The sequence below is a fragment of the Grampus griseus genome (assembly GCF_964374135.1).
Source record: "Grampus griseus genome assembly, chromosome: 7".
In the NCBI taxonomy this organism is placed as follows: domain Eukaryota; kingdom Metazoa; phylum Chordata; class Mammalia; order Artiodactyla; family Delphinidae; genus Grampus; species Grampus griseus.
The window spans coordinates 109,803,120-109,828,596 of record NC_139001.1 but is presented as its reverse complement, the minus strand read 5'-3'; the positions used below and the strand labels follow the sequence as shown (position 1 = coordinate 109,828,596).

Sequence of the window (25,477 nt, the reverse complement as noted above, 5' to 3'; positions counted from 1 at the left end):
GCCGGCGGGGCTGGACAGCGGCGGGCCCGAGGCGCGCTGCGGCACGAGTCGTCCCCGCGACCTCGGAGCCCAGCGCTGCCACCGAGATGGGTCCTCCGCGGCACCCCCAGCCCGGCGATGTGGAGTCGGGAGGGGCGGGCGGCGGGCGGCGGCAGGTAAAGGGCACACTGGTCCCGGGGCTCCTCAGAACGCCTGTCCTCCTCCCCAGGGATGGAGTCTCAGAGACCCGGAGTGTCTGGAGACCTGTGTTCTCCGATCTCAGCGGGGGACTTCAGGGTGGGGGCAGGATTGCGGGCGTATCGGGGATATCGGCTCCTGAAGGAGGAGTGGGGGTCGATTTTAGGGAAAGTGGTGAAGGTCTCGGTTCCCTTTGGCTCAGTGGGGCTCTGTGAAAGGGGCGGGGGAGAAATCCGTCAATGGAGGCCTGTGCAGGAAAGCGTTTGAGAATTCCTTTCGGATCAGGTCTTGATGGAAGGTTTCTGATCCCTTCTTAGGACAGGGCATCTGCCTCCGATTCCTCCTGTGACACACTGATGACAGTTCTGTTCACCTTGGTGTGAGGCTTAAGTCTTTCAAAGGCACATGCCATTTGCCTTGAAACTTTACACAGAAGTATATATATTGTGTTAAGATCTGTCACGTGGATGTTATACACAATGCAGTGCCGACTTTTGTGGCAATCCACAGGTATTGGGGGGCGGTGTCATAATATCCCCCAGCACCACATAAACGATTTTACCATTAATTGAACCTATGTACATCGAAAGCTTAAACAGTTTACACCATTTCTGCACTGTATATTGAAAACAAGTATCATTTTAGATAGATGATGCTACATTTGCTTTTCTAAGGGGAGATGTAGGTACTAAAAATGCTTTACTTTCTCATTGATTCTAATATCAGAATCCAGTAATAACCATATGCCTATGCACTGCAGGTGGAAATGAGTTCTCAACAGTTTCCTCGGTTAGGAACCCCCTCCACCGGGCTAAGCCAGGCTCCTTCACAGATAGCCAACAGTGGTTCTGCAGGATTGATAAACCCAGCTGCAACAGGTGAGATGTGTGATATTTTTCTATATTGCTTCCTGCTTTAAAAATATTGCCAGTTTTCTAATTTAAAAATTAGCAAATTCTTTGTGGGATTTTAGTAAATACTAGGTTATCAAATTTGAAAAATGGATATATTACAGTTCTAATTTAAATAGGGCTTTCTTTCTTCCTGTTTTAACCACTTGATTCACAGGTACAGAGTGTACATGAAACTTACAGTGAAGCACGCCTACAAGAACTTTTTTTAATGTATTAATGTGTTCTTATTTAATTAAGGCCCAGAGGTGTAATAATAATGCCATGAGGAATGCAAAGGTGTGTAAGGCGTAGGTCTTGCCTTTCAGGAGCTTACTGTATAGGAAAAGAGATTTTAAAAAGATGTGTATACGCACATATATGCAACTTGGTTTTTAGTTGTATACTCTTTGAATGCTGAAGATCAGTGGCCTCAGCTGGTGATGATTTTGCCCCCCAGGGAATGTTTGGCGATGTCTGGGTACACTTTTAGGTGTCACAAGTAGGGGGTGCTCTTGGATATTTAGAGGCCCGGGATGCTGCTAAATACACGACGTTAAGCAGGACAGCCCCCACCCCCACAGCAAAGTCTACTCCAGTCAGCAGTGCTGAAGTTGAGTTACTCCTTCAAATAATTATGTATTCTGTGTATCAAGTGGAAAGGTGGCATTGCGAAGTGAAGTAAGGTACTCCTTTTTTTATTCCTCTTTTCTTTACAGCCTGATTTCTATGTTCCTCATCATGGTAAATGGTACTTACCATCTACTTATTGCTCAAACCAGGAACTCAGGCATGGTGTTTAATTGTTCTGTCTTTGTCTCTCACCTGTGAGCTGTGGCCTCCTTCCTATTGCTTCGCCTCCTTCCTGCCAACTTAGTTTTTGTTACAAATTTATTTTAGTTCTCTTTAGACTTAAAGTAACTTTAAGCTACTTTATTCCTCCTGCTTAATAGTAGCTGCTCATATTTTCTGAACAGATGATAAGTTCTCAGCCTTCTTGACCTTGGGACTTCGCACAGTCCAGTTTTGTTTTGTTTGTTTGCCACAATCTTTCTTCTTCCTTTGCACACTTATTTATCTGGCTAATTCTTTGTTCTTCCTTGAGGTTTCCTCTCAGATGTCACTTTCTCTGGGAAGTCTTTACTGACTCCATCATCCACAGTAACGCAAGGTCGGGCCTCCTCCTAGAATGAAGGCCAGGACCTATCTGTCCATGCTTCTTTGTATGTGCTATCCTTGCTACAGGGTAGAGGTTAACAAATTCTTATAGCGCCACTTCAAGTTCCTGACCCCTTAACAAAGATTTTTGACAGTGTTTTATGTTTTGTATGAATTCACAGCAGAATTTTTTTTTTTTTTTTTTTGGCCAAGCTGCATGGCTTGCGAGATCTTAGTTCCCTGACCAGGGATTGAACCCAGGACACAGCAGTGAAAGCGCCAAGTCCTAACCACTGGAGTGCCAGGGAATCCCCATAACAGAATAATTTAAAGGAGCATAGCTAAAGAGAATTTTTTTTAATAGAAATCCATTTTTAATTTATTTATTTTATTTATTTATTTTTGGCTGCGTTGGATCTTCGTTGCTGCACGCGGGCTTTCTCTGGTTGTGTCGAGCGGGGGATACTCTTCATTGTGGTGCACGGGCTTCTCACTGCAGTGGCTTCTCTTGTTGCAGAGCATGGGCTCTAGGCGCATCAGCTTCAGTAGTTGTGGCTCGCAGGCTCAGTAGTTGTGGCTTGAGGGCTCTAGAGCGCAGGCTCAGTCATTGTGGCACACAGGCTTAGTTGCTCCGCAGCATGTGGGATCTTCCCGGACCGGGGCACGAACCCGCGTCCCCTGCATCGGCAGGCAGACTCCCAACCACTGCGCCACCAGGGAAACCCCAAAAGAGAATATTTTTGAACATCTATTTGCAAGAATTATACTGCTCGTTAAAAAGGGTATCAATTAGCAATAATTGCCCTCAGACTTTGTTGAGAAGGAAATCATTGATTTAGGCCCAAATTGTCTATAATTTTACTTCTGAAATGTGTATGTTGTTTCCTTCAGTTGCTCTTAAAAAGAAAATAAAAGTTTTCCTTAAGTAGTTAGATGTTTTTTTATATTTCCTGGTGCTCTTATTGGAAGAAGTAATTTGGGATCCTACGCATGTCAGGATTTCAAGTACATGTTCACAGTACAGAAGTATAGATTACAACCATTCTCTTAACTACTGCTTCAAGGTTCTTTTCTGATAAAAATAAACAACTTCAAATACCTAGAAGGAAACGATACATAGTTGCAAAAAGAGCTTAGTGGAAAATGGTCAGTGCCTTATATCTTAAATGAAAGTGTCAAAAATCAAAGTCTTCCTGGACAGATAGGTTTGGAGGAAAGTTATGAAATTGTCCATTTCCTTTAAAATTTTAATTAGGGGAAAATCTGGGCAGTGGGGAAGGTTAAAAATCAGTTGATAATGGAAAGACAGAAGTAAAACTTTTTATTCACAAGCATCACGTATACAGAAAATACTAAATGTTTTTTAAAAGCTGTTGGAACTAATAAGTGAAATTACTAAAGGTTGCAGGATAAAAGTTCAGTGTACAGAAATCAATTATATTTCTAAATACTAGTAATGAATAGTGAAATTTTAAAAATGTCATTTATAGTATCATTAAAAAAAAAAAAACCATAAAATACTTAGGAATAAGTTAACAAAATATGTGTATGACCCGGGCTTAGAAAATGATGTAAAACATTGCTGAGAGAAGTTAAAGACCTAGATAAATGAAAAGATCTATCATGTTCATAGATTGGAAAACTCAGTATTTTCCTTTACCCAAAGGGATCTGTAGATTCAAATGAATCCTAATCAAATTCACATCAGGTACTTTTCTAAAAATTGAATCTAAAATTAAATCTAAAATTTATGTGAAAACCAAAGGACCTAGAATAGCAAAGCAATTTAGACAAAAAAGAAGAAAGTTGGGGGACTCCACTGCCTTACTTCAAGACTTGGTATAAAGCTGCACTACTCAAGACAATGTGATATTAGCATAAATCACTGGATCATTGGTACAAACTAGAGGATCCAGAAATAGACCCACACATAATGGTCAATTGATTTTTGATAAAAGTACATAGATAATTCAATAGGGGAATGATAGTCTTTTTAACAAAATAGTGCCAGGACACCAGAATATCCATATAAAAAAAATAAACCTTGACCTTTACTTCCACTGTGCACATAAATTAACTCGAAATGTATAATTATGGACCTAAGTATAAAACTTAAAATTTCTAAAAGAAAATATAGGAGAAACTGTTTGTTACCTTAGAGTAAGTAAAAATTGCTTAGGGCACGAAAAACGTTGATTATAAAGGAGGCAACTAATACACTGTACTTCATCAACATTAAAAATGACTGCTCTGCAAAAGACACTGTTAGTAACATAAAAAGGCAAGCTACCAAATGAGAGAAGACATTTGTGATAAATGTGTCAGCAAAGGACTTACATCTGGAATATATAAAAAACTTGTAACTCAATAGCAAAAAAGGCAAACAGCTTGTGTTTTTTTGTTGTTAGTTTGTTTGTTTTTAAGGGATGAAATATGTGAATAGACACTTTACCAAAGATGCTATATAAAGGCCAGATAAACACAAAAGATATTCAACTGTATTAACTCCTCAGGGCAATGCAAATTAAAACCACAGTGAGAAACTACTATACACCCACTAGAATGACTAAAACAAAAAGACTGACAATACCGAGTTTTGACGTGTTTCTCGAGCAAGCAGAACCCATGCATTGGTGGGAATGCAAAGTAATCCAGCCACTTTGGTAAGCAGTTTGGCACAGTGTGTTAAAAAATTTAACATAAGCTTACCATACGACCCAGCAGTCTCATTCCTAGGTGTTTACCCAAGATAAAGGAAAATGTGTGTCACACATACAGTGACTTCTTCTTCAGTGTTCATAGAAGCGTTATTCATAATAGCCAAACCCTGGAAAGAACCCAGATTTTATCAACTGGTGACTGGATAAGCAAAGTTTGGTTTAATCCGTACAGTGGAATACTACTCAGTGGTAAAAAGAAGCAAACTAGCATTATAAACAGTAACGTGGATGAACGTCCAAAGCATTTTACTGAGAGAAAGAAGCCAGACCCAAAGGACCACATACTGTGTGGTTCTATTTCTATGGAATTCCAGAAAAGATAAAGCAGTGGTGATAGAACCATCAATAGATCAGTGGTTTCTAAGGAGTAGGGGTGGGAGGGAGGGAATTGTCTGCAAAGGGGCATGAATGAACTTGTTAGAGTAAGGGAAATGTTCTATGTCATGATTGTGTTGTGATAACAGTACTGAATACATTTGTGAAAATTTAGTTTTATACAAAAAATTAGATTTTATATGTAAATTGTACCTCAGTTAATAAACCTGATTGATTAAAAAATGGACAAGATATGAACATATACTTCACAAAGGAAGATGTATATGAATGGCCTATGGTCACATAAAAAGAAGTTCAACATTACCAGTCAGCATGGAAATGTTAATTAAAACCACAATGAGATACCCAGTACACACCCACTAGAATGTCTGTGTGTCAAGAATCCGTGAGGATGAGGAACAACTGGACCGCTAATACCCTGCCGGTGGGAACATGAGATAATACAACCACTTTGGAAAGTACTTCGGCAGTTTCATAGGAAGTTTACCATTTGACCCAGCCATTCTGCTCCTAACTTGTTGGTGAGAATGTAAAAAAAAAAATCATTGAACTCTCTTTAGAATAGCCATTTTATTGTATGCAAGTTATACCTCAATAAAACGGTTTTAAAAATCAAAAATTTTTAAAAATCTGAATGACCTAGGAGAAGGGTCAATGTATAGCAGAATATGAAATATGTTAATCTTTTCTCCCAGCACTTTTTTCCTCCAAGAGAAAATTTCTGATTTTTTTTCCTGAGGAGATCATTGAACAAGGACTCAGAGTACATACGGATATTTATTCTAGAGTTGTTGACAATAGCAAAAATTTGGAAATTTTTGCTCATTGATGATATAGTGGTTTAAAAAGGTATAGTACATCTATTCAATAGAATTTCATTTAGCACTTTTGAAATGATGTGGTGTATATTCTGTATTACTTAGCGATTCCACTCTTAGGTGGAATCCAATAGCAATGGTAATGTTCACCAAAAGTCATACACGTGAATAATTACTAGCATTCCTATTCATAATAGTAAAAAAAAAACCTGAAAACTAACTGTGAGTAAAATGGGTAATTTGTGATTTATTCAAGCAATGGCATACTGTACTGAGAATGAAGGAGCTATGGCTACATGTAATAATATGCACAAATCTTATACCTATAAGTGAGAGAGACAAGAACCAGGTACATTTGTTACGAGTATATATATATATATATATATATGTTCAAAAATAGACAACAGTAATCTATAGTTTTAGAAGTTAGCATAGTGAGTATCATTGGGAGGTACAGTGACTGGAATCAGGCTGAACAGAGGGTTTATGGGGAAGCGGTAGCATTCTGCTTGTTGATCTCGGGGCTGGTAACTCGGGTGTATTCCGTTTGTAAAAGTTCATTGAGCTATACACTTGTCTTTATGAAGGTTATAGTTAAATAAAAAGTTAAGTAAATAAAAACCCACCTAAGATTAAAGAGCTGAGAAGTGTCTGACGTTTTACCAAAATAGTAACTTGGTGCCTTTAGGGGATAGACTTTGGGAGCAGCTTTACTTTCTTTATAGTTTTCCAAGTAATTAAAATTTTTTATGTAAGTATAATCTTTATGTTCAGAAAAATAATGTCAGTGTTGTTTTGGGAAAATGATAGTGCAAATTAATATTTTCACAGACTCTCCTTTTTCATTACATTAGTTCCTTGATTTTTAATAAATTTTTTATCATTGTGTTCTGAATTCACAGCATTTTAAAATTTAGTTTTATTTATTTTTGGCTGCGTTGGGTCTTTGTTGCTGCACGCAGGCTTTCTCTAGTTGTGGCGAGTGGGGGCTACTCTTCGTTGCAGTGCGCAGGCTTCTCATTGCGGTGGCTTCTCTTGTTGCGGAGTATGGGCCCTAGGTGCACGGGCTCTAGAGCGCAGGATCAGTAGTTGTGGCGCACAGGCTTAGTTGCTCCGTGGCATGTGGTATCTTCCCGGACCAGGGATCGAACCCGTGTTCCCAGCATTGGCAGGCGGATTCTTAACCACCGCGCCACCAGGGAAGTCCCAGTTCCTTGATTTTTTTAACTTAATTTTTAAATACGTTACGTGTTCTCATGGTCCAAAATTCCAAAAGAAAAAAGAACATACACTGAAAAATATCTCTCCTTCCTGTCCTCCACTCATCCACTTTCTTTCCTTTCAGGCAAACAAGATGCTTTGGAGATACGTTATCCATATTCAAATACAAATGTATTTATATTTGTGTGTATTTTATTTACTTTTTCTCTGTTCTGTACCTTGGTATTTTCATATATCTTTTTCACAATATATATATATATTATACATTTTCCCATAAGAGTACCTAAAAAGCTTTCTTGTTTTATTTTTATAGTTGCATGGTAGTCTGTTGTGTGAGTATACCATAATTTATTTAACCAGTCCCCTATTGATGGACATGTAGGTTTTTCGGTTCCTTTGCTAGTATAAAAATACTGAAACAGATAACTTGTACCTGAGTCATTTTGCACACATGCTGTGTATCTATAGGGTACAGTCACGCAAGTGGAATTGTTGAGTCTCAAAGGGTGCGTGCATTGTAATAATGATAGAGCTTTACTTGTTCACTCTGTAGGGATTTGGACTGAGAAATTGGTTACCTTTTTTTGGGGGGGTGGATGCCGCACCACACAGCATGCAGGATCTTAGCTCCCCGACCAGGGGTCAGACCTGTGCCCCCTGCAGTGGAAGCATGGATTCTTAACCACTGGACCGCCTGGGAAGTCCCCAAGTCACCTTTTTAATATTAGGTTTTTATAACTTTTTAAATAAATATTTTAAATGAAATTGTCTTATATCTTATATTACAATTTCAAGTATTTGAGGTCATTCTAGATAGTTTTCAGGCCCTTTGTTCATAGGAGTAGGAAATTACAATCTTTAAAACAAGTCCCATGTTCCAAAGGTGTGACTTTCGAGTTTGCTCTCCATCAGAGGAATTTGATGTCCAAATTCTCCTTGTTAAGAAAATCTTAGAAGGAAACGGTCAGTTTATCAACCCTGCAACTTAACTGCAAGCTCCACTCTTACATGTGCTGTTATATTATTTGATATTGGAAGGGCATGACACGCTGTTTCACCCTTCATGTCTTCACTAGTCAACGATGAATCTAGTCGAGATGCTGAAGTCACTGCCAGGGAGCACGTGGGTTCCAGCAGCTCCCTACAGTCCCGTGAAGAGAAGCAAGAGCCTGTTGTGGTAAGGCCCTATCCACAGGTGCAGATGTTGTCTACACACCATGCTGTTGCATCGGGCACACCTGTCACAGTGACAGCCCCGCCAGCACATCTGACGCCAGCAGTGCCACTCTCATTTTCGGAGGGACTTATGAAGGTAATGGAGAGGTTTAAAATTTCACATTGAACGACAGCTAAAGACTGGCTAGTATTTCTGACAGTGCTCACAGAGTCTTAGGCTGTATCCTAGGATCATAGCTTTTTCTTTTGGACCTATCAGTTCAGCTCCTCTCTGTAACTCAGAGTTGCGCTGTTCTGCAGTGCCTAGTCTCGTGCCGCTGGGCAGTTGGCATCACAGGATCTTTTCTCGTACCCATTTTGACGTGGATTTTATTTCAAGTTATGGGCATGCTAGTGTAGCTTTTATCTTGGAGTGGCACTCTTCTCCAAGGTTTTGTTTTGATAGCTTGCTAATTTGGGTGTATCAGAATATCGCCTTGTGTATTAACCATATGGATATGTGTCAGTTACTGGGAGTTTTGTTTACTTCCAGCCAAACTTGGGAGGCGGCACGGTATAGAAGAAAGAATGTGGGCTGTGAGCCATACAGATCTGGGCTTTATTCCCAGTTCTAGTTTTTACTGTCTGTGTGGCTTTAAGCAAGGGACTTAGCCTTGCTTTGTATGTTTCCACATCTGTAACATGGCAATGCTAGCACCTCAATGGAGAGGCTGTGATGCTAAGAGATAGAACATGTGAGGCTTCGGGCATCCTTCCTGGCGCTCTCCAGGTTTGATTTGTGCGCGTGTGTGGAATGAAGGGCATCGCTGGAAACGCTGTTGATCTGTGTCGTGTGGTTTTCTGTTCGCAGCCGCCCCCGAAGCCCACCGTGCCTAGCCGTCCCATTGCTCCTGCTCCACCTTCCACCTTGTCACTTCCCCCCAAGCTTCCAGGGCAGGTTACCGTTACCATGGAGAGTAGCATCCCTCAAGCTGCAGCCATTCCTGTGGCAACAATCAGTGGACAACAGGTTTTTTTCCTCTTAATTTGCTGATTTTCAAACTGAGATGCCAAACTGTTGATCATTATTTACTGAATGCCAGCAGTACATTAGGCACTGGACTAAATCAAAAATTAACTGGTCACCGGTATCTGCAAGGGGACAAGAGGAGAGTGGACAGAGAAGGATGGCCTCGGGAGTGAGACCAGTATGCACAGTGGTCTTGTCATTCGGCCCGTACGTAGTGGGTATCTGCTGTGTACGAGGCACCCCCTGCAGTGTGAGAAGCAAATCTAGATAAGACAGCCCGTGACCTTGAGGAGCACAGGAGTCCGGCTGTGCTTGGTTACAGGCGCAGAACTCCAGTGGGCTGAGGACAGCCTCACAGCAGCAGTGCTTCTCTAAGGCTGTTCTCTGAGGACGGTGATGTGTGTCTCTTGGGCGACTGGCGGGTTCCCTCAGCAGCCTACCAGTTGTGAACCTTTATTTTAAAGTCTCATGTTTTAACTTAATTTTTTTTTTGAAATTGCAGTCCTCCTCCATAATATGTATTCGATTTATTTAAATATTTTAAATTACTTACCAATGAAAACTGAATCTCACAACTCACTCCCTTCAAGTTTTCAGGAGAAAAATGGTATTCCAAAAAGGTGCACTGTGGTGTTTTTCATTTTGTCATATTGCTGAGTCCTCCCAGAAGTGCTGGAATGCCCACCTGAGAAGCACTGGCATCAGGATCGGGCAGGTGTGAGGAAGGGACACGTAGGGGTGAGCTGCAGAACTGATGGGCGAGTGCCCGTTGGATGCTGACTGAATTTACTTAGAGATCTTGGCTAGCATAAAGCATACGTGAGTGCAGTGGCGTGTAAAGGAAATAGTGATAATAAGAAAAAATAAGCTATAGGCCAAGACAAAGAAAACAAGGGTAAAAGACTACTATTGAAGATGAGAGTGTCTGAAAGTGGACAGTCAGATGTGTCATCAGTGATAGGAATCTAACAGCTAGCTAGATTCAAGGCAGTTGATGGGTCCTCCCTGCCCCTTACCACATGCCTGCTGGCACAGGGCATCGTGCAGTATGCTGTGAAAAGGAAACTAAATGTCCTTTCCCTTGGGGTGCTCACTATCTTAAGAGGAACAACATGACCCACATTTGGAGGCAGCTGACTTCCTAGAAGCAATGGCTAAGCACCCGTGGCTAAGACCAGGCACTTGGAAATAACGTTGCATCCTGTTTCTTGCAGGGGCATCCCAGTAACCTGCATCACATCATGACCACAAACGTACAGATGTCTATCATCCGGAGCAACGCACCTGGGCCCCCTCTTCACATTGGAGCTTCTCATTTGCCTCGAGGTAAATAAAGGCTGCGTGTTTTCTTCAGACTCCTGAAATGCAGTGACAGGTGTACGTTTGGTAGAAGATACAGTAACACAAAGCATATCCAGAATGAGCTTTTTAGAGTTGCAGGACAGCAGAAATAAACTTAGATTAATGCACATTTTTAGTGTGGCCTAATAGGTGCTTATTATAGTTATATTGCAACACGTATGTGTGTAAACTCAGAGCAATTCAAATTTTCTGTATGGTCTAAAAATTGTCCTTTATACTGAGGAACTCCTGAAAGCTGTGGTTGTGTAAATATGGGCTTCATTTTCAATAAATAAGTCACAAATGTTAATACTGAGTATTTCTGAAATTTAGGGAAAATGCTTAGTCAAATCTTTTTATTCACATGGCAATAAGATGAATTTATTCTTACAATTAAGTGCTGATAGGTTGTAAGGTATTAAATTTAATGAGTTTTTTCAGTTACTTGATCAGAAATTGTTACCTTCTGTTGGAGAGGATAAAATTATTGTCGGCAGAATCAGGCTAACAAATACTCTCTCTCAGTGTAACTTAGTGGTTGTTCTCAGAGTGAGGTTCACAGACTGCAGGGGGATCTGTGTGAGGTCGAAACTCAGACGTGTGCCCTTTTGTCAGTGCTGATATTGGCACTGATGGTACAAAGGCAGTGGTGGTTCAAGTGAACTCTCACTGGTGGTTAAACTGCTGCAGCCTTGGCTTGAATCAGGGTAATAACAGCACCGTGCTGTGCTTCACTGCTACATACTTGCAGTTTAAAAAAAAAAAAAAAAAGCCAGTTTCATTTAAGAACACCCTTGAAGAAGCAATACAGATTATCGATCTTATGAAATCTCAGCCCTTGAGCGCACGTTCTCTTAATTTTCTGTGTGATGAAATGGGAAGTATACATAAAGCACTTAAGCTGAATACTGACATACTGAGCTTATAGGGAATATAATCGTAGCTATTTAAATCATGAGCCCGGAAGCCATACTAATGAAAAAAATACTGTTTTTCCAGGTGCAGCAGCTGCTGCTGTGATGTCCAGTTCTAAAGTAACCACGGTCCTGAGGCCGACTTCCCAGTTGCCAAATGCTGCTGCAGCTCAGCCGGCAGTACAGCACATCATTCACCAGCCAATCCAGGCACGCCAGGGTTGTGGGTAGTCAGCCAGCAAGCGTTCAGCGCCTACTCTGAGTCATTCACTCTGCTTGGCACTGTGCGAGTCCTTGAACCTCAAGCGACTTTGGATCTAGCTGCCAAGATGTAGAGAAGGCTGAATTACATATGGTGTCATGTGATCCACTGTAGGAATTTAGGAGAGAGGTAGTAAGGGAACGCTTTTGGTTGGGATGGGTGTGGCAGTGGGGGTTCAGAGACGTGAAGGGGGGCAGCACTGTGAACAAGGCGAGGAAGATAGTGGTGGTTGTACACAATGTGGAGTAAAGCCTAGTTAGAACTGAGGGATTCTAATTTGGATAGGAGTGTGTGAACCCCTAAACATTTTATGCACATAGGTATGCTTTTTGAGGAAGATGGTCCATGCCTTTCAACTTTTTTCAAGGAAACCTGTGGCCTCAGTACTACTGAAGTATAACGTGTTACTGCGTGATACCATGTCTGTCTCTAAATTCGGGGCTCTAAGATGAAGACTGTAAACTTGATTTTGTACACAGCAGAGAGCTACTGCGTCTTTGGAATATACTGATATATGGTCAAAGAAATATCTTTGAAAGATTAATCTAGCTGAATTGCGTACAGAAGGTAGAAGTTCAGTGCCTTTGGGGCCAGACTGGTAGCATGTATGAAATAGCTGGGTTTAAGATACTACGGAAGAGTGCTGACTGGGATGCGGGGTAAGATATGTCTAGCCTAGAGCTTTCACATTAAACAAAATAAAAGACCTTGCTGGTAATAAAACACGTTTGGAGACTGATTAGGGCCCCAGGAGTATAATGGTAGGAAGGGTTGGAGAAAGAGGAGAACCAAGGTCAAGAGCTCAGTAGTGAGGAAGACAGCACAGCAGTCCTAGTGTGAGAGGACAGGCTGTGAGAGCAGCGCCATGGGGACGAGGTCTGCAGGTGAGAAACAGATCAAGAATGGGCAGAGTTTGCTGAGTTAACCTGCACGTGGCAGGAGAAGGAAAGAAGGACTACTCAGGAGAGCTCAGATGACTGGAGAATCTGACAGTGGGCAAGCAGGTGAAGCCCAGTGTGGAACTCGTTAGTCAGGTGAAGATTTTACACACAGATGTAGGGGTGAGGGAAGTATATCCATATGGAAACACCTAGAAAGCATCTGGGCACCCTGCACCTTCCGCTGGTAAAGAATGCTGTTACCACGTGTTTGCCTTTTTTGCCCTCAGATGGCATGAGAGCCAGCATCCAGTTCTGAGTAGGCCCTCTGTGGAAAGCCCTAGGTTGTGTCGTCATGAAAAGTGTCTGCTCCAGGACCAGCGACAGCTCTGTGGGAACTAGAGCTGAAGGGCTAGATTCCAGTCTGTACTAATCGTAGGACAGAATTTTGAGTCTGGTCATATTCGAAAAGAAGGGGCTTGTGTACTCTCCAACCAGCATTGGATTTTTTGGGATAATTCTGGCTCTTGGCCTTCTAGCAACCTATCTGAAAAGAGAACTCGGTAATCAGAATGGTGAGAATTTATTTTCATTTGGACATAAACACCCTTATTTCGAGGCCCAGTTTTCAAATTATACTTGCAGTGTTTTGGGCATACTGTATTTTGCTTTCAATGAAATATGTTTTTCTCTTCTCTTGGTAGTCTCGTCCACCTGTGACCACCTCTAATACCATCCCTCCTGCTGTGGTAGCAACTGTGTCGGCCACCAGAGCTCAGTCTCCAGTGATTACTACAACGGCAGCCCATGCCACTGATTCCGCACTTAGGTATATTTGGGGGTTTGAAGATCAGCCATCCTGTCATCCTCCCTTCTTCTCTCCCCTTTTCTTTTCCTTCTTTCATTCAACTCAGCAAATATTTATTGAGTGCTTTTTTCTTTTTTTTAATGAGCTATGTTGTGTTCTAGACACTGAGGATAAAGCAGTGAACAAATAAAAAGAAATTCTTGCCCTCATAGAGTTTCTGTTTGTAGAAACTGTGGCTGGAGACATACCATTAAAAAATATATAGTTTTTTAGGTGGCAGAGAGTGCTTCGGGGAAAAATCAGGGCGAATGGGATTTGGAGTGACAGGGTAGGCAGTGCGGGGAGCTTACTTTGTCATGTAAGGTGATCAGGAAGGGCTTTGTTGATAAGAATGCAGTTGAACAGAAAATGGAAAGATGTGAAATGAGCCATATGGTTGTCTGGGATAAGAGTATTTAGGCAGTGGGAACAGTAAGTGCAAAGGCCCTGATACAGGAGTATGTTTGCCGCATAAAGGGGCAGCAAGAGGCTAATGGTAGGAGAGTGGCCAGAGATAATTTTGGGGGGTAGCAAGGTCCCCAGGTCATGCCGAGCCTTAGGAACCACTCTGAGGATTTGGCCTGCACTGGGGGGCAATGGGAAGCCTTAGCAGAGTTTGGAACAGAGCGGTGCCATGATCTGAAGTAGCTGCATCAGCCTGGTTGCTGGAGAGAGTTGGCTGTGGGGAGGCAAAGTTGGAAGCAGGATGTTTCAAAGAGTATGGCAGGAATCCAGGAGAGATGGTCATTGGAGGTGGAAAGATGTGGTTAGATTCTGAATAGAACTTTGAAGGTAGCGGAGGGGATTTCTGAGGAAGCACGTACGGGGTTATTAGAGAATGAGAACAGTCAGGCTTATGCCAGCGCTGGTTGGCTGTGCAGCTGGGAGAGTGGAGTTGCCTAAACTTGAGATGGGGAAGAATGGGAGGAGTAGGTTTGGGGAGGAATTCCAGACTCTGGTTTGGGGCACTTTTAAGGTTGTGCAGACTTCTGAGCACCCAAGTGGAGATGTTGAGAAAGCTTAATATATGAGTCTGGAGTCCACAGAAGAGTTCGGGAGGAGATGATTTAGGAGGGCAATATAGATGGGGAGGAGGTTTATGAGAGAAAATGGCTCCCAGTTGAGAGGGCTGTCGAGGGAAGCAGTGTTCTCAAGGGAGAACCAAGATTCATTAGGGCAGGGAGATAGTGGATATATTCACAGAAGAGGTTGAGGATACAGGAGATTTTGCTAAAGATGGATTGTGAGTCCAGAGGGTATAGTAGAAAGGTTGGGTGTTTGAGAAGTGAAGCCAGTACAATTAGGAGATTTACAGAGCCATACAGGGGGAGAATCTGGTCAATGAGGGGTGGTCTCTGATGATGCTTGTGAGTGACACAGGGATGAAGACATCAAGGTATTTGTCCTCACGACCTGCAGGCATATTGTGCTGGTGAAGCTATGAAAGTTGGGGAAGGCAGTGGCATGAGAGTCTTGCCAGGAGCATGCAGTGTTCCAGTGGTCTTGCTTGATTCTTGCCATCGATTACAGGGGTGCCGGGGAAAGAGCCTTCGGCAATATGGACAAGAAGTGATTCACTGGACTGAAGGAGGGATAGGGCATGGAGAACAGAGCTGTCGGGAGCTAGAGACCATCCGGAAGACTTGTCTACCAGTTGGAAGCAGTCTGAGATGCCTCCTTGGTTTCTTCCTTACTTGACCAAGTAAATGAAAAGGAAACAAGGAAAAGAAAGCAGATTTATTTATTTATTTATTTATTTACGGCTGCATTGGGTCTTCGTCGCTGTGCATGGGCTTTTCTCTAGTTGCAGCAAGTGCGGGCTACTCTTGGTTGCATTGCGCGGGCTTCTTGTTGTGGTGGCTTCTGTTGTTGCAGAGCAAGGGCTCCAGGCACGTGGGTTCAGTAGTTGTGGCACACGGGCTCAGTAGTTGCGGCACGCGGGCTCTAGAGCGCAGGCTCAGTAGTTGTGGCGCATGGGCGCAGTTGCTCCACGGCATGTGGGATCTTCCCGGACCAAGGATCGAACCCGTGTCCCCTGCATTGGCAGGTGGATTCTTAACCACTGCGCCACCAGGGAAGCCCCGGAAGCAGATTTTAAAGAGAAGGTTAAGTTTTGTGATACTGAGTGTATCTGTGGCAACAGGTAGTTGAAGAGATGTCTGTGCTTGAGAAGTCATTAACGTGGGCTACAGTTAATGCTCTAGGTATCTGAGTCTACCCAGCGGGAATAAATATAATGAGAAGAGGGCCCAGAACAGAGCTCTGAAGAAAATAACACTTACATGCAGAGTAGTGCCTAGGGTGTAACTTTAACCACTAGCTCTGTCATTTACTAGCTGTGTGTCATTATAAGTGTTTTTAACTTCCCTGATCCTTAGTCCGCTCTTCAATAAAATGAAGACACTTTACTTCTCGGTAATTGAATATATTGCCTGAGGTACAAAGAGACACAACAGCCCAATATAAAATAGACTGTTATTCATGTTAACTTTATAGTACCTTCAAAAAATTAATATATTCAGATGGTATGATGAAATTCAAAAGGTATAAATGTGTATACAGTGAAAACTAGGGTTAGATTTTTTTTTTAAACCATGTTGTTGAATTATCTATCTTTTCCAGTGTATTGTTTTTACTAAAAAATGGATATTGAATTTTGTCAGATATATTTTTAGCATATAACTACATTTTCACTCCTGTAACAAATATTATTGTGTGCCTCGTCTGTGCCAGTCACTGCTCTAGGCACTGGAAATACACTAGGGAATTAAACAGACAAAAACCCTAATGATCAGATGGTTTTTCTACTTGAATTATCTATAACTGTGATAAATTCCTAATGTCTGACTTCCTAGCTAATGGATGTACTGATGGGCATTTTGGCATATGTTGCATGTTTGTGATGGTGTGCCTTCAAGGTGTATTCCTGGAAGTGGGAGTGCTAGGTGAAAGAGTAAATGTCTCAATTTCCTCACCTAGAAAATGGCGGTAATATTACCTTCCTTGATATGGAAGTTAATGTATAAATATTAGTGTGTAAATATGTATATATTAATACTAATATATAAAGCACTTAATACATGCCTGACATGTAATGGTCATTAACACTTTTTATGTGTTAACACTTGTTATTTTTCATTAGAGTAAATGAAAATCAAAGACTAGTATAGTCTATGCTTTCAGAAACACTTCACATATCTAAATACTTAATAGAAATACTCTTTTGGGGGTATATTTTTGTATGAGCTGGACCTCTTAAAATATGAGCACGTTTAAGTTTGAATTTAGGAGATCCTTTCCGGGTGATTCTGTTGGCATTCTTCTTTGTTACAGGTATCTTCAGAATTGTTCCCATAATTAGATTCCTCCATCCTAAAATTTGTGATTATTTTAGTTATGTGTACATGTATCTCTCTGAATGCATTTCATTGTAAATGCTGGGAGTGGGCAGCTTTCACTGTACTCTGGTGACCTAAGTCATCAACTATTAAAAATCCAGTCTTCAATAGTAGGCTTTCTCCTCAGTAAGTTCCACCAGGTGTCATAGTTGCACCTATGACCAGGCTTTCAGCTTTCCTTTGAACTTGAATAATATGCCATTTAGTTCTCTTTCTATAGGGAGAAAGCCATCCTTTATTCAGTTTGTAAGTTTTATGCACTAATATCCCACCAGCTCTGATCTTAAAGCATTTTGAGAGAGGATCCCTGTGATGAAACCATTGGTTAGTTCGGATACGTGAGGTCCCAATCACATTTCACCCTTACGGCTCAACTTTTCATGTTTTCTTCTTCCTCATTTATAATCACATGGTTCCAAGATACAAAAACATAAAAAGGTATTCAGTAGGGAGTATCACTCCTCTGTCGCACGTCTACCAAGTTCCTATGTTTCTTTCCCTTTGCCTTTGTAAAGTAACATGTTTATAGCTTTCGGGGTATCCTTCCAGTGTTTCTTAAATAGAGTCGAATTCACATGTAATTCTTAACTTTTATCCTTTTTACCCCCCAAATTGTTTAATTCATAGATTCCTAAGCTGCCGTCTTACTGCAGCCGGCAGTGTGTCAGTCTCAAGATTTATATGTTCCTCTTTGGGTTTTTTCATATAACAACGTATGTTGAAAGCTTTCCATTTCAGTACGTGGAGTTTCATTGTTCTTTTAGCAGCAGTATGATGACCCATCGTGTATGTGGATTTGAGGTTCTGTTCTTTACTTTACTATCATAAATAATGCAGTGAATAACTTTATACTCTTGTCATTATGCATGTGTGCAAGAATATCTATAGGATAAATTCCCAAAAGTGATCAGAGGGTATATGTGATTGTAATTTTGATACGTATGTCTTATTGCCTTCCATAGGGTTTGTACCAGTTTATACTCCCTCCAGAATATTTAAAAGTGCCTGTTCCCTTACAGCTTGAACAACAGAGTACCCTGTCAGTTTTTTGGATTTTTGCCAATCTGATAGGTGAAAAATGATATATCAGTGTCTTTTAAATTATATTTCTCTTCCTCTGATTAAGACTTAGTCTTTTCCCTTTGTTAAGGGGCCATTTGTGTTTTCTTTTTAGCAAACTGACTATTCATATCCTTGGCCTGTTTTTCTATTGGGCTGTTATTTTTCTCATGGATTTCTAGGAGCTCTTCATATATTAAGATTACACTTTCACCTATGAGTCTTTTTACTTTGCTTGTAGTGTGTTTTACTGTGTTAGGAGGCTTGCTTATTGGTTTACAGAGTCAAATTTCTTGATTTTTTTTTATAGCTTTTGGATTTTTAGAGCTTTTAATTGTTAGAAAGCTCTCCGCCACACCAAGGCTATTAAAGAATTCTGTCTTTTCTTCATGTACTTTCTTATTTTCCGTTAAACCTTTCTTCATTTTCATATTTATCCTGGTGTGCTGTGTGACGTATGGATCTCATTTGATTTTTTCCAAATGGCTATGTAGTCTTCCTAGCATCATTTATTAAGTGGCCCATTCTCTCCCCTCTGTTTGAGATGTCAACTTTGATATACCGTCAAGTTTTCTTACCGTTTTTGCAATTTCAGTAGCATGCTTGCCAGTTAATTTGACATGCTGTCTATGTTGATATCCCTTTCAATTATGAGGCAGTCATAACTATAACTTTATCTTTTGGTAAGGGATGATATAAAATTGGGGGAAGAAAGTCAGCGCTTCAAGGTCACAGGTTAAGCTTCCGTTAATCAAGGTTTTCTGTAACGTTACCTCAACAGTCAGAACCTTAGTGTGTATCTTCAGATTTGTCCACAGAGTGAAACGTGTTCGTTACAGTAATGCTTACTCGAGATGGTCAGAGAGTGTTGATTAATTATATCGAGGATACTCAGTATGACTAAGGGTTAGTTTATTTGGTTCATGGTCCATGTTGATACCTTTTAGAATGAGGCTTATGGCAGTTTCAGGAGAGAAACTCAATGGGCAGTTAACTTCATTGGTTCACATGTGGACTTCACAGACCTGTGAAAAATAAAACTCTGACTGTGATCCAGCACGAGACAGTAAGTGGCCTTGGCTGCCTGCATTGCGTCTGGAGACAAGTCATAGATCGTGATGTCTTTTCTGTCTTCCCAGTCGGCCAACTCTGTCTCTCCAGCATCCACCGTCTGCAGCAATTAGTATTCAGCGTCCTGCCCAGTCACGGGATGTGACAACAAGAATCACACTGCCATCTCACCCTGCGCTAGGGACGCCAAAACAGCAGCTCCATACCATGGCTCAGGTAAAACCAGAGATGAAGAGCCATCTGTATACTCTGTGGGTTAAAACCAGAATTGTGCAAAACTTGCTAAAAGCCTGGCAATATCGAAGGCAGTGATTGCGTTTAAACGGGATTGGGTGGGAGATGTTCCTGTTTCTAATTGTGTTGTGGGGTGTTCCCCCCCCCACAGAAAACGATCTTCAGTACTGGCACACCAGTGGCTGCAGCAACGGTAGCACCTATTTTGGCAACCAACACCATTCCTTCCGCAACCACAGCTGGTAAGTCGGCAGCCCTGCTCTTCCTGCCAGGGAGGAAGGAGGCATAAGGCGTGGGTTCATTCTTTATTTCTCAGCTTCAGGCAGAGAACAAGAATTAGGTTAGAAAAATTCTCTTTCTTTTTCCCAAGAGCTTTTCTTGGGTTTTTGAGAATCTGTAATGTGTGCAGAGAGGCCATTGTTGAAGAATTTCCCTTTTTCTCCTGTCCAGGATCGGTGTCACACACACAAGCTCCCACGAGTACAATTGTTACCATGACAATGCCCTCACATTCATCCCATGCTACGGCAGTGACCACCTCAAACATCCCGGTTGGTAAGTGGTGTGCAGCCTGCAGACGGAAGCTTACAAGGAATTTTCAGCCCCGCTGACCAGGTCTTCCTATAGCTGGCTAGTGTTGATTTTTTTTTAATTGTTAATTTTCAAAGCAACACTGACTTTAACTTTGAGTATTATTTCATATACAGATTTGGCATTTTGATGGTAGGGGGAGAGAAAAGAAGATAACCGTCTCTGAGAGCCCAAAGTAAACTACTTTAACTCCACTTTTGACTTATTCATCAACCTTTACCTTTTCTATGTTTACCTTTTTAAAAAGTAAGTTAACTTTACTGATAAAAGTTTGACAAGAACAACAGGAAAAGCAAGAAAGAAGCAAAGATCTGGAGTGAAGAGACCTTGTACACTGACAGATTGTTCAGGAAAAATCTCTGGGTGATGCAACAGTGGGAAGAATGCTAACCCTCAAGTCACTTCCCCGAGGTTCTTATCTGGGTGCCACCCAAGGTACTTCATGACCATCCTAAAATTCCTTCCAGGCTTTGCTTATTCCCCTTTTAAATATGTGTATATTTACAGTATTAAAACATCTTTGAAAAATTTCTGGCAGCCAAACTTTAGTGATCAACAGCAGGGATTGGCAAGCTTTTTCCATAGAGCCGGCTCGTAAATGCTTTAGGTTCTGCAGGCCTCATGGGTGTGTGCAACTACCTAGCTGTGGGCAATATGTAAACAAATGGGTGTGGCTGTGTTTCCGTTAGATTTTTTTATGGACACAGAAATTTGAATTTCATGTCATTTTCAGGTGTCACAAAATAGTCTTCTTTTGATTTTTCCCTCCCGCTGCTGTTTAAAAGTGTGAACCCATTGTTAGCTCATGGGCCAAAACAGGCATCAGCAAGGTTTGGCCGGCAAGTTGTCGATGCCTATCGTCAGAGTTGATAGCTTACTGTCACAGCTTCCAAAGCAGAGGCCGTGGCCTATGAGGCAGAACACTCCTTTCACCCACAAGTGACAGGTTTTAGTTTCTAGTGTTACCTGTGCCTTGGTTCTGTAACAGTGAGTGTGCCATCTCACTCTCCTTCACTCCCAGAGATGTGGGACAGCTGCCATATTTTTAATCTGCTGTACTTTTAGAAGTAAGGCTGCCTTTTGTGAGAGAACGCACTGACATACTCGACGGTCAGAAATCTGGTGACCAGACACAGAAGTGTCTCCCCTACCTGCTGTGTCCCAGCACTGGGGTGGTCCCTCCCTCCCTGCTTCCTTCCTTTGCATGTGTGACAGGCTGCAGCTTCCACAGCCCTCCTAGCAAACTTTGAAGGCACTTTTCCAGAGTAACGGTAGGACCCAGGAAACCCTTGCTCCTCTTTTAAATAACTGAGCCATTCCAGCCCTTAAACTGGTACTCAGCCCCACAGACAGCTTTTAGCAGAGAAAATAACTGCGGTCTTTCTCACGTTACTGCTCACTCCAGCTTGGCATTGGGGAAACCAAACTTCTGTCACACCCTCTGAATTTAATCTCACTTCTGTGAAGTCTGGCAGTGGGGTTAGAGGTTCAGCATTACAGCACTTTCATTGAAAAAGATCGTTGATTGTTCCATGTTGTCATTTCAGGCTGTTTTCTGGCTATACCTAACAGTGTCATCAGTTATCTGCAGCACTGTCAAGTCAGAGCCAAGCCCCTTCTTTTCATTTTTATAGTCGAGAGTCTCACTAGGGAATGTGTTGCTATGAAGAAAATCAGACCAGTAAAGAGGGGCAACGTACCCTAGGGGGCTGTCTGGTTGTGTCCTCTCTGTGGAGAATTATTTAGAGATCAGTTCTTGTTAATGTCACTGTGTCTTCCTAAGAGTAAACACTGTGCAAGTAAACTCACTGAAAGTAGCAGGAGACAAATAATGTTCATTCATTTGGCTAAAACTACCAACTTCTTACCTGTCCTAAGTTACTGTATTGCTGTGTTCTCTAACTCCCCAGCTCACTTATCTTTGAATTTTTACCATTTACTAAATTCTAGATCTGAAAATCATTTGACAGAAGTGTCCAAACAGATTTAAACATCTGCTACTTAGTGTGATTGCTTTTGTCGAAGTTCCGTCAGGTTTATGCTCTAGTTTTGTTTTCTTCTTGTGTAGTAACTCAGATATTTGTTACATCATAATGGGATCCCTGTACAGAAAGGGCCTCAGGTGAGAAGGGAAAACTGATATTAACCCTAGAGCATTGATTTTCAAGTTGAGGGCATAAGAGCTATATTAAAGTCACCTAAGTGGCTTTTTCTAAGTGTCACTTGCTTTCTCCAGGTGAGATTAGATATTGAATTCAGCCATTGTTATTAATAGGAATGTGTTGGATCAGGGGAAGAGCCTGATAACCCCAAGCATAGGGTTTTCACCTGCAGTGAATGCCCATTTCCAATAGAATGCCACCCTTATTTTCTCCACACATGACAGTGGTCTCAGAACTATAAAAAGAATCAGATGATGCCAGCCTATAGAAAACAGGGATTATCTTTGAAAATAGCCCCAACTTACCATTTCTGCATTATGTTTTTCCTGAAGTTTTTTTTTTTCTAAATAATTGAGGATGTATGGCCCTTTTAATTAGGAAAAAGTAAAGGTATGATTCATGTGTGTGTGTGTGTGGTTACCATCTGATGTTAGCTACTGTGCCAAACACAGCTGCTTTTTTATTGGAAGCATAATTTTCTCCTACCTTTTATGGGCACAGTGAAAACACAGGCTTACTCACTTTTCCCTCAGCACCCTCTCGACTGACTACTGATGGAAAATACATCATGCCAGCTTCTCTCTGCGTTAGCCAGCAGAGGCCATCCTCGCTGGTCAAACTGGGCATCTCACCCATCATCCTGCAGAAACTTCTCCAGCTGCCTCCCTCAGAAAATATCTGGGCCCGGGGGGGTTGCTGCTTACCTTTGGTGTTCAGCGTGCTGCACCTTGGGTAACGTGATGGCATCATCCCAGTCTCTAGTGTTTGCGTGCCTGTCATTGGTATGACTTGGGTCTTTACAGATAGAATTAAATTTGAAAACTGTATGATCATTTTGATTTTGCCATAAAATATTATGCAAAGTCACAGGAAACCCAAAAGACTTTAGAAATTAAGTGATTTTCTAGAGAAGGCCTCCTCATAGATGAGGAACCTAAGACTTGGAAATTAAAATGACCTTCTCATTACTTATTAGCTACATTATTACTGATTAGTTATGGGCCCCTGAAAAGAATCTAAGGTGTTTGCCATTTCTGTATTCAAATTTTTGTTGATTTTTTTTTTTTTTTTAAGTTTTCTCCTTTTAAAAAAAAGGTCTCCAAGAAGCCAGGTCAGGGGAAAAGGATGTAGTTGCTGAAAGTATTAATGTTGAACCCTGCTTTGACAGATAGCAGTGTAAATATATCAGTGTATTATTGGATTGAAATAATTCAGTTGCACCATAGGTACTCATCTTTTCATTTTTTATTTTGATTAAAACTAAAAATCCAGGCTTCTTATTACTGTTTGCATTCTTAAGATTGTTGCTGGCCAAGAATGTTTTGGCATGCCAGTGAAAGCATATGAGCAGTAATGTAATTGGATTATACTTTTTGTAGCTAAGGTGGTGCCTCAGCAAATCACACATACTTCTCCTCGGATCCAACCCGATTACCCTGCAGAGAGGAGTAGCCTGATTCCCATTTCAGGACATCGAGCCTCTCCAAATCCTGTGGCTATGGAAACCCGAAGTGACAACAGGTAGGAGAGAATGTGCCCCATCGTGTCACGAATTGTTTTGATTTTTCAGTGAAACCAGTTGTCCCACGAATATGGCATGTATTTCTTTATTTTCCGTTTTTCCCCCTGAAAATCTAATACATTGTGTAATTTCTTTAATTGTATGAAACTGTGCTGTATTTATTCGTTCTCCTTTTGATGAATGTTCTAGTATCTTTTTTTTGACTTGTGTACTTCTCTTTTTAATTTATTTTGAGCCATTTTGAGTGTAAGGGTGGCAGCATCATGACCTCTTATCCCCTAAGTATTTCCATTTTCATCTCTAGAGAACAAAGCTGTTCTTACTTAACCACAGTATGGGGAACGGAAACGATCCTTTAGCTTTCCATTCTCTTTCATACATTGACATTTTTGAAGAGTATAGATAGGCCGTTGTTTTTGCAGAATATTCTTCAATTTGGGCTTGTCGGATTGTTCCTCGGAGTTAGATTCAGGCTGTGCATTTTTGAAGTGAATACCATTAGGTGATATGTTCTCACTGTTACTACATCAGAGAGCTCATGCTCACCCTTTGTCCCATTAATAGTTATCTCAATATTAATTACTTAATGAAGGTGATGCCAGATTTTTCTACTGTAAAGGTGTACTTTTCTTTTTTGTAAATAACTAATTTGTGTGGAAATACCTTGAGACTATAAGTGTCCTTATAAGCTTTCACTCCGTAGTTTTGCTTCTATTGATGATTCCTGGCTGAATCAGTTGATGGTTGCAATATGATGGTTGCAAGATAGTGACTTGTTTGATCATTTCGTTGATATTTATCAGTTGACATTCTGATGTAAAGAAAGTTCATCTATCCCCATTTATTTATTTTTCTGTGTATTTTATTTTTGAACATCTGCATGGGCTCGTGGATTTGGTTTTATTTATTCATAATTATAATCCATTACTGTCATCTATTTCGAGGCTCAGATTGTCTCCAGGTTCGTCCTTGGGAGCCCCTTCAGACTAGTTCCTGGGTTTTGCTATGTCCTGGTCATTCTAGCCCTTCCTTACTTCTCACCACATTAAGATACTTGAAACTCTTCGTGAACTTGGTCCCTCTGAGCCCTGGAATCTGCCATTTCTCCAAGGAGCCCTGGTTCCTTTGCATCATTTAGAAACTAAGATCTAGCCATTAGCTCTGTTTGTTGTTACTGGATTGTCACTACTTCTAGGCCCTTTCAGCAGGCAGAGAGGTAGGAAGTATATAACATTTTAAAAACTAAGTACATTCTGGTATCTCTGGTCTAGCTCCATTACCTCCCCCATTCCGTATTTGTATCTCCCTTCTCCCACCCCACAGTGAGAACCTGGTGGAGTGCACATGAAGTAATTTCAGAATTGGATCATTTTTAAATATTCTTGTTTGATTATTGTGGCGTGTAGAAATGTTTATTAGTTTTTTTCTTTTCTTTTTTTACCAAAGTACAGTTGATTTACAATGTTGTTGTTAGTTTCCGGTATACATCAAAGTGATTCAGTTTTTTATATATATATATGCGATACAGTAGAATCTTGTTGTTTATCTATGCTATGTATAGTAGTTTGTGTCTGCTAATCGCAGACTCCTAATTTATCCCTTCCCGCCTCTTTCCTCTTTGGTAACCACAAGTTTGTTTTCTATGTCCGTGAGTCTGTTTCTGTTTTGTAAATAAGTTCATTTGTGTCATATT

General features: G+C 41.1%; 1 protein-coding gene across 1 annotated transcript in view; it reads left to right on the top strand.

Moving 5' to 3' along the window:
• SAP130 (Sin3A associated protein 130) overlaps positions 1-25,477 on the top strand; it is a 75,428-nt gene that overhangs the window by 813 nt on the left and 49,138 nt on the right. Inside the window, exons 2-11 of the mRNA XM_082658788.1 lie at positions 938-1,055; positions 8,397-8,632; positions 9,347-9,505; positions 10,720-10,831; positions 11,846-11,970; positions 13,605-13,729; positions 19,344-19,491; positions 19,661-19,751; positions 19,960-20,064; positions 23,642-23,783. Of these exons, the coding sequence (XP_082514914.1) occupies positions 944-1,055; positions 8,397-8,632; positions 9,347-9,505; positions 10,720-10,831; positions 11,846-11,970; positions 13,605-13,729; positions 19,344-19,491; positions 19,661-19,751; positions 19,960-20,064; positions 23,642-23,783 (1,355 nt within the window). The 5' untranslated portion in view covers positions 938-943. The remainder of the gene's footprint in view (positions 1-937; positions 1,056-8,396; positions 8,633-9,346; positions 9,506-10,719; positions 10,832-11,845; positions 11,971-13,604; positions 13,730-19,343; positions 19,492-19,660; positions 19,752-19,959; positions 20,065-23,641; positions 23,784-25,477) is intronic.